This window comes from Ciona robusta, chromosome 8 (assembly GCF_009617815.1).
Source record: "Ciona robusta chromosome 8, ASM961781v2".
Classification (NCBI taxonomy): domain Eukaryota; kingdom Metazoa; phylum Chordata; class Ascidiacea; order Phlebobranchia; family Cionidae; genus Ciona; species Ciona robusta.
Genome location: NC_143242.1, coordinates 7,024,358 through 7,039,410, shown reverse-complemented (window position 1 = coordinate 7,039,410; position 15,053 = coordinate 7,024,358). Strand labels below are relative to the sequence as shown.

The following is a 15,053-nucleotide window of genomic DNA, read 5'->3' as shown; positions in this document are numbered from 1 at the left end:
GTCTATGGGAGTCCGAGGATACGGTTTTACAATTCTTTGAATTTTCCTTGTTTACTACCAAATGGTACGACAAAATAGAATGAAAAGGTGTCCCATCTTCCCCCACCCTACTATACCTAAGAACAGATTGCAACAAAATGTAGATTTATAAAGGTTAACAAACAATAGCCTGGCATTGCTTGCACCACTTTTCATAGGTGTTTATTTAACTTATATTTGACAAACACTATAAAAAATATCTATTATCTATTTAAGAAATCTTAAAAACTACTCTAGCAAAAACTTTAAAAAGTTCAGTTTCTTTTTAAACAATCATCTGTATCGGCGTCAAACCAAAACTTTTTCAGTGAAGGAACTGTTTTATGATGAACTTGGTTCACGCCCCCTTTTATGAACCGACACAATTCACAAAACGCGTTATCAAAATGGTTTTTATGTTTAGTGAGCAAAGCCCGGTCTTTATAGTCATTTACACCTAGTAAAGGATAATAACTCGGTATTTTCCATCTCCACGCGAAGTACTTTGTATAAGCGCCCATGTTTGTGTCTAAGTGTTTTAAATACTTAGCTAGCTCCCCAAGTGAATTAAAGTCATCATAATGAATGAATGATCCTGGAGGAGCAATTTCTTCCACATCACTTTTAGGAGGACCCCACACAACAGGAACAGCCCCAGAGTAAAATGCGTTGAACCATAACTTCTCTGTGATATAACCCCGACAATGAACCCCATTTTCAAAGGCCAAGTAGAACTTATAGTCAGCCAATGTTGGGTAAAACCCTTTACTCCCAAAAGTGAGGTTCCCACAATGTCCATAAATATCCACCCCAACCCCTAACCTTTGTAACTGTTGCACAACAATAAACCTTTGTTTCGCACCCTCTGTGAGGGCACAGTTGCTTGCCACCCATGCAACAACTCCTGTTTTTCGTGCGATGACATCACGAATCTTTGGCTCCATCTCCTGGTTGTCCTTCCGTTGATCTTCGCTTCCAAACAGAATGTTTTCCGTCTTAACGATTCCAGGATCACGTGACAAATCGTCGTTCTCTGCGTCGATCGTTTGCCTAGAAACCAAAATTACGTCATTGATAATGTCGTTACAGAGTTTCAACGTCAGTAAGCATGAGGTGTGTATGAACACGCCATGTGTGTCTGGTGTATAAGAAGACGCCCATGTTATAACTGGATAGTAAGCATAAGGTGTATGAATACACCATGTGTGTCTACTGTCTGGTGTATAAGAAGACACCCATGTTATAACTGGATAGTAAGCATAAGGTGTATGAATACACCATGTGTGTCTGGTGTATGAGAAGACACTGCTGTTATAACTGAACAACAGGCGTGAGGTGTATGAATACACCATGTGTGTCTGGTGTATAAGAAGACACCTATGTTATAACTCGACAGTGAGCATGAGGTGTATGAATACACCATGTGTGTCTGGTGTATAAGAAGACACCCACGTAATAACTCAACAGTGAACATGGGATGACCATGTATGGTGTGCAACAAGACACCCATGTTATAATTGACAGCGAGCATGAGGTGTCTTACTTGAGTCTTGTCTTCACAAAGTCTCTCGCAACAAACGGATACAACATTCCATTAACGTCTGAATCTCGTCTGTGGGTCATCGTCCAGTTAAAGTAATCATCAAAATCGTCCAAACTTTTTCGGTACAAATACTTTGCCGTCCATGCGCTTTCACGTGACCACCATACGAACGCCTGATTGGGTCGCCTGAAAATTTAAATATTTTAGGCGCGAAAATATGGCGAATATTTTTCAAACCTTTTCTTGGGATCTGGTAGATCGTTTCGCTTCGCTGATTTCATCATAAACACAACTGCGTCTGCGTCATCGAAGTATGCTCGGTCATGCGTGACTGTGCATCCGCCCCCGCATAATGGGTGTTTGGGGATTTCCCCAGGCATGATAAACATTGCCCATATAAGGATAATCCCTTTGCTCGGAACAATATGCGGTTTCTCTTCTGCCATCGTGCGGATACATAAATATTAAACTCACGTTACAGGATTTACAAAACTTACAGGTATAGTATGGCGGGGTAAGATGGGGCATGTTTTCTTTTTTTTCGTCTCATTCAATATTAAAAAAGAATGAAAACAGAATTATATACCCGTATAAAACAGAATTATATACCCGTAATACGGGTTTTAGATAACAACGCTATCCCATCTTACCCCATAGTGGTATACACTAGCGCAGCCAAATATGATTAAGTCCTACACCACTGGCTTAATGGTAGTTCAATAGCAATGTGCGTTTAATTGCTTATTAGCATAATAGTTACGTATGCTTTCCATTACCTTGTGTTTAATAACTTTTGCGGACCAGTGTTTCCTTACCTTTGTTTCGTTGCATTGAATGTACCGCTGGTGACGAGAAACCATTTACCGAAACGGAAACACTGCTCTGTGGAAAATAATCCAAGTTCAATAGAGGGATATATGACGTCACAAATCGCCTGCAGCGCTGTTGACGCTGCAATGTTTAGGTAAGCATGGTGCTTTAGAATGTACGTTTAGCTATAACGTGGTTTGGAAGTGAAGGCTTCCACGCAGCAAGCTCTACTTAGTTTTCTCGCCGGCCAAATCTACGCGCCTTTGACCTTTCAATATAATTAGAATAACCGAATTCGCATTATTTCTGCTACTTAAGAATAAATGTAACTTGTATTTTATGATACACATTAATACCAATATTATAACTTGTATTTTCTGTCACACAGATATACCACTATATGCTAAAATATGACTTTGGTTAAAATCGCAACAATGCCTTGTTCATTATTATTGCCACTATATGTATTTTCCATAAATTGAATGTGATCTTCGTTAGCGTGCCGGTTCTAAGGGATAAACAAAATTTCATTCTATAATATATAGTAACTACTTGGTACAGTGTAATATTGTATGCTCAGACATTAGGGGCGTATATGGTATGTCGTAGAGGAGACTTATACAAACATCGAAGCTTTGTTTTATGTTGTAGCGAGAAACCCGGTTCCGCAATGTGAATATATAACGTTGCTACGTCATTATATTTGGTGGTTCGCAGAATTACGAAACCACCATTCGTAACAAATGTAGCGATATTGTGAAAACAATGATTAAATACAATGGAAAAATGAATCAATGAATGAATTATGCTGAGATAATCACATTGCAGATTTTATCGTATACTAGAAGAAATAATATAGAAGAAATAAGCGCCCAAAAGCACTAAAATAAAGTAACATCACATAATACACTTTGACGTCACTTTTATTTTAAATGAGACCGACCAACACTTGGTGCGACTTATCACTAGTTTGAGTGCTTAGTGTTAGCAAAACATACAAACTAATACATATACGCTTTGGTGATACCTCGTGTTTATTCAAGCAACAACTTACCATGTTCCAGATATACAGCCATACTATGAACAACGAAACTGAACAGAAAGCTCCAAACGTTATGTATTTTCGACGCATGTTCCTATGTAGGATATTGTTATTAGCACGCCATCAGCATATGTAATTGCTTCCTATCTGTCCAGAATATAAAATACACTGCCCTGCGTTTCAAATGGCTGACTATGTTCGGCTGAATGTTTTAATACAATACTTTATGAACAGGAAAAAGACTTTAATCTCCGGTGAAGCGAACCTGTTGCTAGGTTAATAGCTACTCAGCCAAATAAACTGACAGCTTCCTAACTTGCTGTACTGTGTTTGCATTACGTTCTGTGCTTGTATCTCGCATCGCTTAATATGACTTTCTCCACACTGTTTCTTTGATAAACTCCACAGAGGCCCTTGAGTGAAGTAGAAACGTTGCCAAGTGAATTTACTTAATGTGGGCTAAAATATTTGTAATCGTAAAGGGACATTTTTATTTGTTGTATAGATTGAATTCGTTAAAAAATAGCAAAAGTTAAAATATAATAATCCATGCTTAATATAAACGCAAACTGTTTTTTAAATTGCGGTATTACATATCAATTTGTTATTTTAAAGGTTTTATATTATAAAACAATTTCTTTTTTTATACTAATTTTAATTATTTAAAAAGTCCCCAAGAGTCCTAAAGAATATAAAAATTACGGTCATCCGTTTAAATGGTCACGGCTGAATGATTACCGGTAAAATTCGCTCATTCCGCGAAATTTTAAAAACAAAACAGAAATATTTAAAGAACTTACATGGTTATAGTGTTTCGGCTTATTCAATGTTTTATGAACATTCCAAGTTAAAATTTATTGATTTTGTCTGCTTATTTATGAGTACAAGTTAAATGCGCTGGAGTTAACATTATAGACTAAGACGACAAGGTTTTAGTTCAAAGTTTTACTTTAGCGCATAGTTGTAATTTTTTTACACTGGGTAACCGAAGTAAATCTTTATTTAAACTTTACTGTCTGTTTGTGAAGTATATTTTTCTATTTGTTATCAAATTATATATGTTGTTTTTCTAAAAATAATTAGGATATTTCACTTTATATGTAGCACCTTGCACCTATAGTATTTTATTTAAAAATTTATAGATAAAATTTAAGACAGCTTAATGCTTTCTGTTAGTTCATATTTTACCCCGGAATCTGAAAAAAATATTCATGGTCAAAATGTGAAAAAAGTTGATTCTTGTTTCGTATTTCCTCTATCTCCAAAACATCTTTGGTGAGTTGTTGTTAGATTAATTTGTGGTTTAGTTAAATCAAGTCTGGGTGCTAGTGAAGAGTCTCACCCCCACCTTATTTGCTAACCACTAACCAATAACCCCTAACCCCTATATAACCACTAACTACTAACCCCTATAACCACTAACCCCCTAACCATCAACACCTAACCCCCTAACCTAGGGGTCCGAAGATTGTAAAAGTCTTATTTTTTCTATTTTCGCCAAACTGAGTCAAGGGCATTCAGCATTCCTTAAAAAATGCCCTGTATCCTGAACCTCAACTTTGCTTTATTATATATATATATTTATTTATATAATATGTTGTTTTGTTTCCAGGGACATGACGCCACAAGGAGATAGTTTTATGTTTGGTTTCCAACATTACCCTACCATAGACTTGGTATGCGTTGAGCGTTGTGTACGACTCGCACATAAACATGCAATACAGGATGTGGAAGAGAGGGGTAACGAAACTTTCCGGGGGTTTCTGATCGGCTCATTGGAAGTTGTGGAAGGTGGGTTTATTAAACTTGAAATCTTCCTTCAAATTAATTTTTGGTATTAAATTTGTATGTTTATTCAAGTCGCCTTAAATTTGACACTGATAATGTTTGTCACATACCAAAAGTAGGTACGTTAAAGTTTACATTCTGAAGAGCAATTAAAAGTATCACGCTATGCCTTGTTATGCCAGCAGTAGCAGAATAACCAAATAGGTTGTCTAAACCTTGGTTCTAGAAATAAAATGACCGAAAGAGCAGTTTATGATTAGTATTATTCCAGACAATAACAATTTGTCTCATAATGCTGATTAATTGTTTTGTAACAGATGAAAGTGGGATTGTGGTCACCCTTGATCGATTTGACCCCGGCATCGTGAAAGATGATGTCATAAAGTCTCCTTCCGCAATTCTACCTAATGACATCATCGTTCCAGTTGAGTTCACACTCGGAAAACCTGATGATGCGGACGTTGTTTACTCATGCACAACGGCGAATTTTCAGGCATCTATTCAAGTAGGTTTTATAATTTTATTTGTAACTGGTATATGCGTTGTTCAGCATTATATTTCATTGCAAGTTATTGGTATAAATAGGCTATTTAGTATAAGGTTACCTATTAGATTAAATAAAATTAAGCCTACTTACCCAAAAAGTAACATAAATGATTACATCGTAATTCGTAAGCTGAGACAAGGTGTTTGAAACTCTGTTGTCTAAAAACTCTTGCCGTGCCAATTTTACATCTGTATATAAATTTTTAATTTGTTTACAACTTTTCAGAATTTGCACAAAAATTTCTCGTCAACGAACTTGGACGTCTCCAAGGTGTTTCCCCTTCGAATCCATTGTTACCACACAATGAACAATGATGAAACAATAGCTGGATTGTTAATACGAGCCACATCAGCAGTTGTATCCACCACAGCGCACCTTACACCAGTCACACCAATACCAGTCATTCCAACAGCTCTTGCCAAGAACTTGTGTGGCTCCCTCAATGTTTCTTATGTACAGAGGATACAAAAATCAGGGTGAGATGGAAATCTATTAACTTTGATAGTTTTATATTAAAAGTATTAAATTTATGGTGTTTGGAAATGTACTATTTGTTATAATAGGGTGGGGGGAGATGGGACACCTTTTCTTTTAAATTTCCCGTCCTGTTTGGTGGTAAACTAATAAAGGAGTTATAAAACCCTATCAATACAACTCCCATAGACCGTTGTTAATTGTTTAAAATACGATCAGGATATTTGGACATTATGTGCTAAAGGTGTCCCGTCTTTCCCCACCCCCCTCTATACTTACTTATACAAAACTTGATATAAATCAATGGTAGGTTTATGACGATGGATCAAACACGAAAGATTCTTCTTCTGCTTGATTCCGACCCCAAAGCATCCAGGTTACCCACAGTGGGGGTGTGGGTTAGTGGGGTCATGACCCCATACCACCCCTATGTATTAATGGCATGCGTAAGATATCTGCATTACAGTGGACTTAAAGAAAGGTATGCACATATATGGATTGTATTAGTAATACTTATAAATATAGTAATCAAAGGTAGTAATAGTTAGCTTATGCTTACTCATAAGTTCATCTTAAATTTTGCAGATTTAAATGCCACCGACACATAAAATTTTACCAAAACAATCACCTTGTTTTCTTTGTAAAAACTTGTTTAATGCCTTTCAACTCCTGAAAATATTCTGCTAAAAAAAATTTTTTTTTTTTAAAAAGTGCATCAGCTTGAAACAGGCAATGTACAACATGAACCTATAAACTGGTATAACTTCACACTTCCAGTTCATATATATTCTACAGAATCCTAAGTGAAGGTTGTTATCTACTAGCATTATACACTGTGGCTTCAACCAAACCAACTTTCTACGCTTGCAAACTCGATCAAAACGAGAAACTTGACTTTGATATTTTATCAGCGCAGGTTAATATGTTATGCATATACGGTTTTATGCAAAATGTTTTTGCAGCGAAATTTAAATCGTTTACTGCATAACAGTTTGTAAATAATATATTTGGATAACTTAAAATTTCAACTAATCCTGTGAAATATTATTATTTAGCTTTTTCCTATTTATGGAGGTAAATATTTCAATGTTTATCATTCCTTTCTAATTTCCAGTGGAACCTTAATACGATTCATTTGCTGCTTCACACTTTGTAAATGTTTATTCAGATAAAGAAAGCAACATTTTAATTTAACATTTCAACTAATTGTTTGAAATACTATTATTCAACCCCATGATAATATCACAGGATTACATCCACATGTACAAACCAAACGATTCCTCGTCAACTTTTAATTTCAAGTTTACGTTAGAACCACCAGATGGCAGCAGAGATCGCACCATGTTCGCTGAAGCATTGCAAAAATCAGGGACTTTCTCTTCACCAGCTTACCAGGTGATTCCCCCTGACTGATAATGATAATCTTATATTGGATTGTGGTCTGCTAGTTTTTTATGTAGGTGCAATGTGATTTAGGCCAGAGTTGGTTTATTACCGCAATATCCACAGTGCTATTGCATGGATCTTACCAGGTTTTAAAACCTATCGCTTCTCACGAGACAGGCAAAGGGCTGTAATTGTAACAGGTTGGAGATATCTTTCCTTAACAGTTTGGCTAAGGATAGAACAACGGTTTCCAATTTTTTTTAAAAATTTGGCCTGGTGAACCCTTTGCAAATATTTTGATATTTCACAGCCGTATAAAAATGGAAGAATGCTATAGGAAAAAATGTAATAAACCACACCCTTAATTATTGAATCACAATCATTGCTGTACATGTAACGGCTGTACGACTCTGTAACGACTGTACGAACCCTAGCTGGTCTTCGAACTCCAGTTTGGGAATTTTTGACATAAAACCTTCTTCCAAGGCTCCAAGCATCTATATAAACTGGATTGTAACAAAGCTAATTGTTTCAGAAACACCAGTTACCGACCATCAGTGATGTCACGAACAAACCACTTAAGCAGCGGAACCAATCGTACAAAGAAAAAACAAACAATGACGAAAATTGCCCACCCAGGGATTTCCCCCAAATAACCCAAGTGGAATTCCCCTCCCCAGCCCCAACCCCGACCCCCAAATATAAACTCGATGACCTCGAACCCTCAATACTGGAACCTTCACTTATCTACCAGGAAAGCTTCCAACCCCCTAACCCTCATTACAAAACCCAACCCCAGCCCCGTAACCCCACTATATTAAAGGGAAATAACCTAAACCACCCCCACCACCGTTCACACAGTCACCCCGACCCCATACCAACTTTCACCCACAAACGAACACCAACCCCTAAGCAAACCCAACCACCCCGTCCATATTTTACCCCTAACCAGCCCCATTCACATACGATACCCAAACAAGCCCCAAATTCAACCCCCAACCACACTTTGAAGCGGCCACACGCCCCAAACCAACCCCACACACCCCCAATTCACCCCCTAACCCAAACACAAACTCCTAACCCCCACTACTTAACCCCCCAAAACCACCGAATCCCGGGTAACATGTCGGCCCCACAAACCCCTTTTTACCCAACACAGGGAACCCTTCAAAACTCTCAAACCCCTAACCCACAACACCCATCTCCTAGAATCACCACAAACCCCCATTCACCCCACCCTGAACCCCCTTCAACCCCAACTTACCCCCACCAAGCCCCTAATAACCCACCAGTCCCCCAAACACCAACCCACCCCCCTTGGATGCAGCATCTCCCCCCAGAAGCTTACCACCTTCTTCTACAACAAGACACGCAACTTAAACAACTTCAATCCCAAGTCCAACTGCTCATCAAGTCACATGACCATGTTGCTAAGCAACCACATGTTCTACATGATCGCACAGAGGCGTGCACACAAACAGAATGGGACTTCCCTTCAACCAAGAACACGGTAGCTACCAACACAGAAATCTTAGAAACAAAGGATCAAAATGAACAATTTAATTGTGATGAAACAATCGACCAACAATCGAATGAACAAGGTACATTGTTATGTCACCAATTTTGTAAACCATTTTTTTGAAACAATTAAATTAAAAGTTATTTATTTTCGTTAAAATTTTAAACTTTTTAGTTTCTTTCAACAAAGTCAACGAGGCAGAACCAGCAGAGGAAATGAACCAATCGCAATCCAGGAATCCTGATGAAATTCTCAATGCAAGGTTTGTGGAAACGATGTTTCAGCTAAAAATACTAAATGAGGGTTTACCTTGCTGTTTGGTTTCTGAAAAATGCGCTTCTGCTCCCTGTGATGATGAGGTTCCCTATGTTTGACAACTATGGGTGTAGCTGTATTTTAACAATGTCACCCCAGATTTTACCCTGGTGTTAGGTGTCTATACATACAAACAGGGCCAAAGTATATTGCATTCACCACATTAATCAATGAGGTTCACTATGTTTGAAGAGTTAAAGTGCATTTTTCCCTCAGATTTTTACGAAGATACAAAACATGTGTAAACTATAAGCATAAAAAATTAGTTTAGCAGGATTTTGCATTCATCTATTACTGCTTTCACTGCATTTGTAAAAATTCTGTGCTTATGGGCCAAGTTAAAGCATATTCCTAAGGTCATAACTCACACATAGTTATACACAGTAGTGAGATGGGTGGTTTTGCATTTATTGTTTATAAAAGTTCAGTGCATATGATGGGCACAGTTATATAACATAGCTATATTCGCATTATTTCCACACAGTAGTGAGATGGGTGGCTGGGAAGAAGTAAGTTTAATGTTGGGCGAACTAAACAACATGGATGAAAGCATTGCATCAAGTATAAAGGTGGATATTCCTGTGTTAGATACAAGTAATAAACAACTCCAACAATCATGGTGCCATGATAGGTGGGTGTTCATTTATTCCATTGGTATTTTCTATTTATGTGTGTATGTTGCCCTATTACTGCAGGCTACAGCACCTATTGTATATGCCCTACACCCTACTGAAACAGTTTTCGGGGGGGTTTATGATGATTTCTATTCTATAAGAATGAGGTCTTGTGGCAGTTGTGAGTCAATGCATTAATTGATTTGATTGGGCATGTTCTATTTCAGTATGTTGCCCCATTACTACAACATCCAGTGCCCATGGTAGGAGCTACACGCAACCCAACTCGTGTATAGGCAGTCAATAGTTTAGATACTGTTCAATAGTTATACTGGTCTTTGGTAAATGTATACGGGTGTATAAATTTTATAGTTTTTTTGGTTAGATACACTGATGATATGTGTCTATTAAATGTAACCTCTTTATATTAATCACAGCCCCGTGCTTGGTGAAAGTGCCAGTATGTACCAACATGTGAGGAGAAAATCACTTGAATCAAAAGAAGACGATCAATTCTTTGGCAATCTTTTAAAACAGGTGAAAACCCGACAAATACACTTTGCCAACTACTGCAGAAGTAAAAATTTCTGTCCCACAATATGTTGCCACCATGGGCCTCACTTACAAAGTGGTACAACTATATTTTAAAACTTTAAATAGTCGAAAAATATACTTTGGCTACTACAGTAAAAGTAGATAACGTTTGCCCTAAACCAGCAATGAAACATGTTTTTTCATGCCTTATTTTACCCGAAAACTTTGGGAGTGCATGTTTCTTGGGCCCTCGAAACACCGCTGGTGGTTACTGAAAATCAACAAATATCGTTGCAGGTTCAAACAATGCTTAAGAATGCCGATATAGATGTTGGGAGTGAAGCATCATCATCATGTGTGTCGGGTAGCCATGGTGACGATCACGGTCGTCATGGTGATGATCACGGTCGTCATGGTGATGATCACGGTCGTCATGGTGATGATTACCGTCCTCATAGCGAAAAACAGAAGAAACACAAAAGGTAAAGTATATTTATTATTAAACCTAAAAAGACTAGATTATACAAGAGGTTATATGAGGTTTTATGTATAATTACTGCCCTAAAATACAATGCTAAAGGCCATGTTCAGCAATTAAGTGACTGAATGTTTCTTTTAGTCGAACTCGACACGAAAAAGTTATCGCTGCTACGAGAAAGCAACTACGTAAGATGGGGGTTTCCCTAAAGAGAGAAGATGACCAAACAATTTGTGTGGTTGAGGAAAATACAAAGAATCAATGTATCGCGTAAGTTTGGTGTGATATTTACTTTGAAAAAGACTAAACTTATGCACTATGAGTGTTGGAAGCTCTCCCAGTGAGTTGGTGTTATTTTTAGTCCTAAATTACCAAAGTATGTCTTATCCTCACAATGTAAAATGTTATAATGTTAATTGAGAATGTACTTGTCAAAGTCAGATAGCAATATGTTTCATAAATTACTACAGGATGGTGTTATGGTATAGAAGGGAAATTGATTGAGGTCCAACCATATATCTAAACTTACATGTTATCATCTTTCCTCACAGTGGCCTCCCTCCTCCTTTGATCCCACACCTCACCTACTTATCAATCCTCGCAAACGAAGGAGTCCTTCGGAGCAACGAGATCAACACCATCACAGGGAGCAGAAGCGCATCGGAGATGAGCATCCATGCAAACGCAATCGCTCTCAAATATTTATCTGATGATCAATTGATGAAAATTACTCCAACACAAACCCCAATGAAAGTCAATGTGAGTTAAACAAGTTGAAATTGTTAATTTGCAGCACTTCTTTTTTGTGTGGATGAGGTCCTTGTTATGAACCTAGGATTTAGACCTGATTGGGCCATTACCGAAACACACATACTGCTTAGTGTTTATTTATTTCTTAAACATTTTTCTAATTTTTTTTAATCCCAATAAAAGTCAATGTGAGCTGAAATAGTTAAGTTAATTATTCTGCTGCTACCATGAATAACGTATTTTACACTTTCAGTATAAAACTTAATACAAGGTTTAATGTAAACAATGTTTTGTCCGCCATTTTTGTTTTTCTTTTTTAAATCTTTTAAATATTTTTTTTATAATTTAAACAAAATTAATTATTACTTAATTTTTGTTGCAGAATGAGCACACGGTGGCAGCATCGATGCCAGGAATGAGTTTGATATCTCCGTGTAACATGACGATGGGCACGAGGAAGTATATGGAGAAGTATGGTCTTATTGAGGGGGGAGAAGATGGTATGTGATGTCATAATGGATATTGTTCTGTATTATGAATATGAATGGCACCTATTTATCCTTATGCGGCAGGGCAACGATTTTTGGTACAGCATAGGTATTTTATAATTTAATATATCTTGTGCCGCTGTAAATCACTGGCAGAAATTCCCGGTAATGTTAAGTGTGTTGTCTCAAAACAATAAAAAACATTGTTTGTTGTTCCAGAATCAGATGAACCATCAAGAGGAGCTAGCCCTGATCTGCAACAACCAAAGTGATTATTACATCATAAACATTTTGTTATGTCATACTAATGTATTGTTTACAGGCCACCACAGGATGTCAGTAAAGAAAATAAACGACCTTCTTCAGTGAACTGGTCGCAGATACAGGTGAAACTTTATTTGGATTAAATCTTAGTTTGTGTAATAATGTGTATATGATGGTAAATGTGGAACCAAACTGGTTAGAGCACTCGCATTTTATCTAGATGTAAAAAAGTTAGCACTTGTACACAAGCATATTTCATTGTAATGTGTGGCACAATTGTTGGTGCACTTGCCTCTTACCTAGAGATTACGGGTTCAAAACTCGATGCTCCTACCATTGTAGATGTGCGTGTTCTTGGGAAAGACACTTAAACCATAATTGCTTTAAACCAGTGGTCATTAATAATAAGATATCCAAATTGTCACCCATACAATATGTCCGACCTGGAATGTTGGTCATAGTTTGGCCAATGCCACAAGTTGGACTGTTGTTCAAGGTTAAGAGTAGTATCAAATTCATTCAAAAAAAACTGTCTTAACAGCGATTTATATATATGCTGTTGTATGAATAAAATTATTTGCCTCAATATTCCACCCCCTGTTATGATGTAATAATCATTTTTAAACAACAATTGGAATAAATATTTTTTTCAAATGTCACAAATATACAGCCCATACCTTTGAATCAATTTTTCTTCTCAAACGTTATATGATGTTGTATAAAAAGGTGTATAAAACTGGTTTACGTTGATATAAACATGCTATTGTATGTATTAGCATTCACATTGTATGAACAAGGGTTAAATTAAACTCATTTAAACATCCTTTTTGACTTGACAGCGATTTAAACATATGCTATTCTGAATTAGCATTCACATTGTATGAACAAACAATCTTCAACTAACTCCACGTTTACCTTCCAGAACAATCTTGGTGATACAATAGACATGATGACTCCTTTCCTTCAAGATCTTGGACAAAACGAGCAGAAACCTCCATCATCATACGCCCATTGTTCTGGTAACAATAGGGTGTATGACCCAAGAGGATATGACTCAAATTTATCTGAAAAAGTAAGGAAAACATGAATTTTTTAAAACCATGTTTTTCTAAAACATTACTTTTTACTAACGAGTATTACATCATAACAGGGGGGTGAAACATTGGAACAAATAATTTCCCCTCGTGTAATGGAAGCGCTCAACCATATCCAACAAGACAAGGTTGAACGACCACAGCGAGATAAAGATTTAAAAGTTTGTTTTGCTGTTTTCTTATTATTATTTCTAAATTATTATAAAAACACCCCCATATTTGTATAATACCTGTTAATTTTTACAAACCTTTTTTATTTACTTGGTTTTCACCTTTTTTTTAATCAAATAATTTACACATACAGTTTTTTTAACCGTTCATTTTTTACCTAACTAATTTTTATATTAGGTACTTTCCCCCCGGTTGGTTCAAGCTTTATCACAGCGCCGAACATTAAGCCCGTCATGTGACCAAACCAACCAATCAGATGATGGTATTCTAATGCCCCCTCCAACTGCTTATTCACGGCAATGCAACCGTCGAAATACTCGCCACAATAGCGCCACAATGCGGCAAGGTAGGTCGGGATCAGCTGACCACTATGTGGAGCCTCGGATGGAAGAGCAACGAAGGATGTCGTCTTCTCCGAGATTATCTCATCCACAAAATCGAAATTCTCCAAGAACACCCAGACAAGGAGACACCCTATCGCCCCGGTTTAGAACCCCAAGTCTTTGTTCAGATCACGAAGATGATCAGATGATGGATGAAATATCACGTGATCATGATTTCACCAATGTCCTTGATATGAACAAAATTAAAAAGCTAAAGAAACTGACATGAAGCAGTGTTAACTGAATGAAATTGTTGGAACTATGGAGGCCTAGCATTAGCACTTTGCATTGGTTAGAAGGAAACACTGGAAGTTAAAAATGATCTGGAAACACTGGAAGTCAAAAATGGTCTGGAAACACTACAAGTCAAAAATAATCTGGTATCACTGGAAATCAAAACTAATCTGGAAACCCCAAAAATTTAAGCTGATCTGGAAACACTTTGTTGTTGTTTCACAAACTTTCGTGTTGTTTTCATTTATACATCAAAATATATAATTGTTGCGTTTTTTTATGAAATAATTTTTGTTTAGCATTTAATTAATACTGCTTGTGTTGTTGTCCGTACACAGTATGTTTCTGATATTAACTTGTTCACAAATTTGTAGCACCTGGATTTGTTACCAACATACTGGTGCACTGTTTGTGTTTTATCCAAAATATTGGTATACTGTTTGTGATTTACAAGCGTATAGTTTATTTGTGATTGTATTTCTTTTGTAGTTTCGTAGAGTTTATTGATCGAATAATTTATTAAAACTTGTGTTCATGCTCTATAGTTATACAATTGTGTGCTGAACTGCTGACACTTCAATAGGTTTAAGGTATTTTGAGA

The 15,053-nt window shown here is 36.9% G+C and overlaps 2 protein-coding genes across 3 annotated transcripts; one reads left to right on the top strand and one right to left on the bottom strand.

The window, feature by feature from the left end:
- Positions 1-140: 140 nt before the first annotated feature.
- Positions 141-3,692, bottom strand: LOC149732919 (alpha-(1,3)-fucosyltransferase 7-like). The gene is made up of 5 exons (XM_089883270.1): positions 3,426-3,692; positions 2,377-2,443; positions 1,799-2,000; positions 1,562-1,747; positions 141-1,068 (listed from the first exon to the last, which is right to left on the bottom strand). Exons 1-5 carry the CDS (start codon positions 3,501-3,503, stop codon positions 294-296), a joined length of 1,308 nt encoding a protein of 435 aa, XP_089739396.1. The 5' UTR covers positions 3,504-3,692; the 3' UTR covers positions 141-293.
- LOC149732918 (SCL-interrupting locus protein homolog) lies at positions 2,394-15,005 on the top strand. 2 transcript variants are annotated; one of them, XM_089883252.1, is made up of 21 exons: positions 2,394-2,525; positions 4,590-4,688; positions 5,026-5,204; positions 5,519-5,706; positions 5,974-6,224; positions 6,533-6,703; positions 7,018-7,138; positions 7,471-7,617; positions 8,144-9,209; positions 9,302-9,389; positions 9,930-10,073; positions 10,494-10,593; positions 10,888-11,072; positions 11,210-11,338; positions 11,620-11,827; positions 12,201-12,318; positions 12,526-12,574; positions 12,629-12,692; positions 13,493-13,642; positions 13,721-13,825; positions 14,013-15,005. In XM_089883252.1, the coding sequence occupies exons 1-21, from the start codon at positions 2,479-2,481 to the stop codon at positions 14,445-14,447; spliced, it is 4,044 nt and encodes a 1,347-aa protein (XP_089739378.1). In that variant the 5' UTR covers positions 2,394-2,478; the 3' UTR covers positions 14,448-15,005. The 2 variants fall into 2 exon arrangements, with proteins under 2 accessions (XP_089739378.1, XP_089739379.1); XM_089883253.1 differs by having other exon boundaries at positions 9,927-10,073.
- The last annotated feature ends 48 nt before the right edge of the window (positions 15,006-15,053 follow it).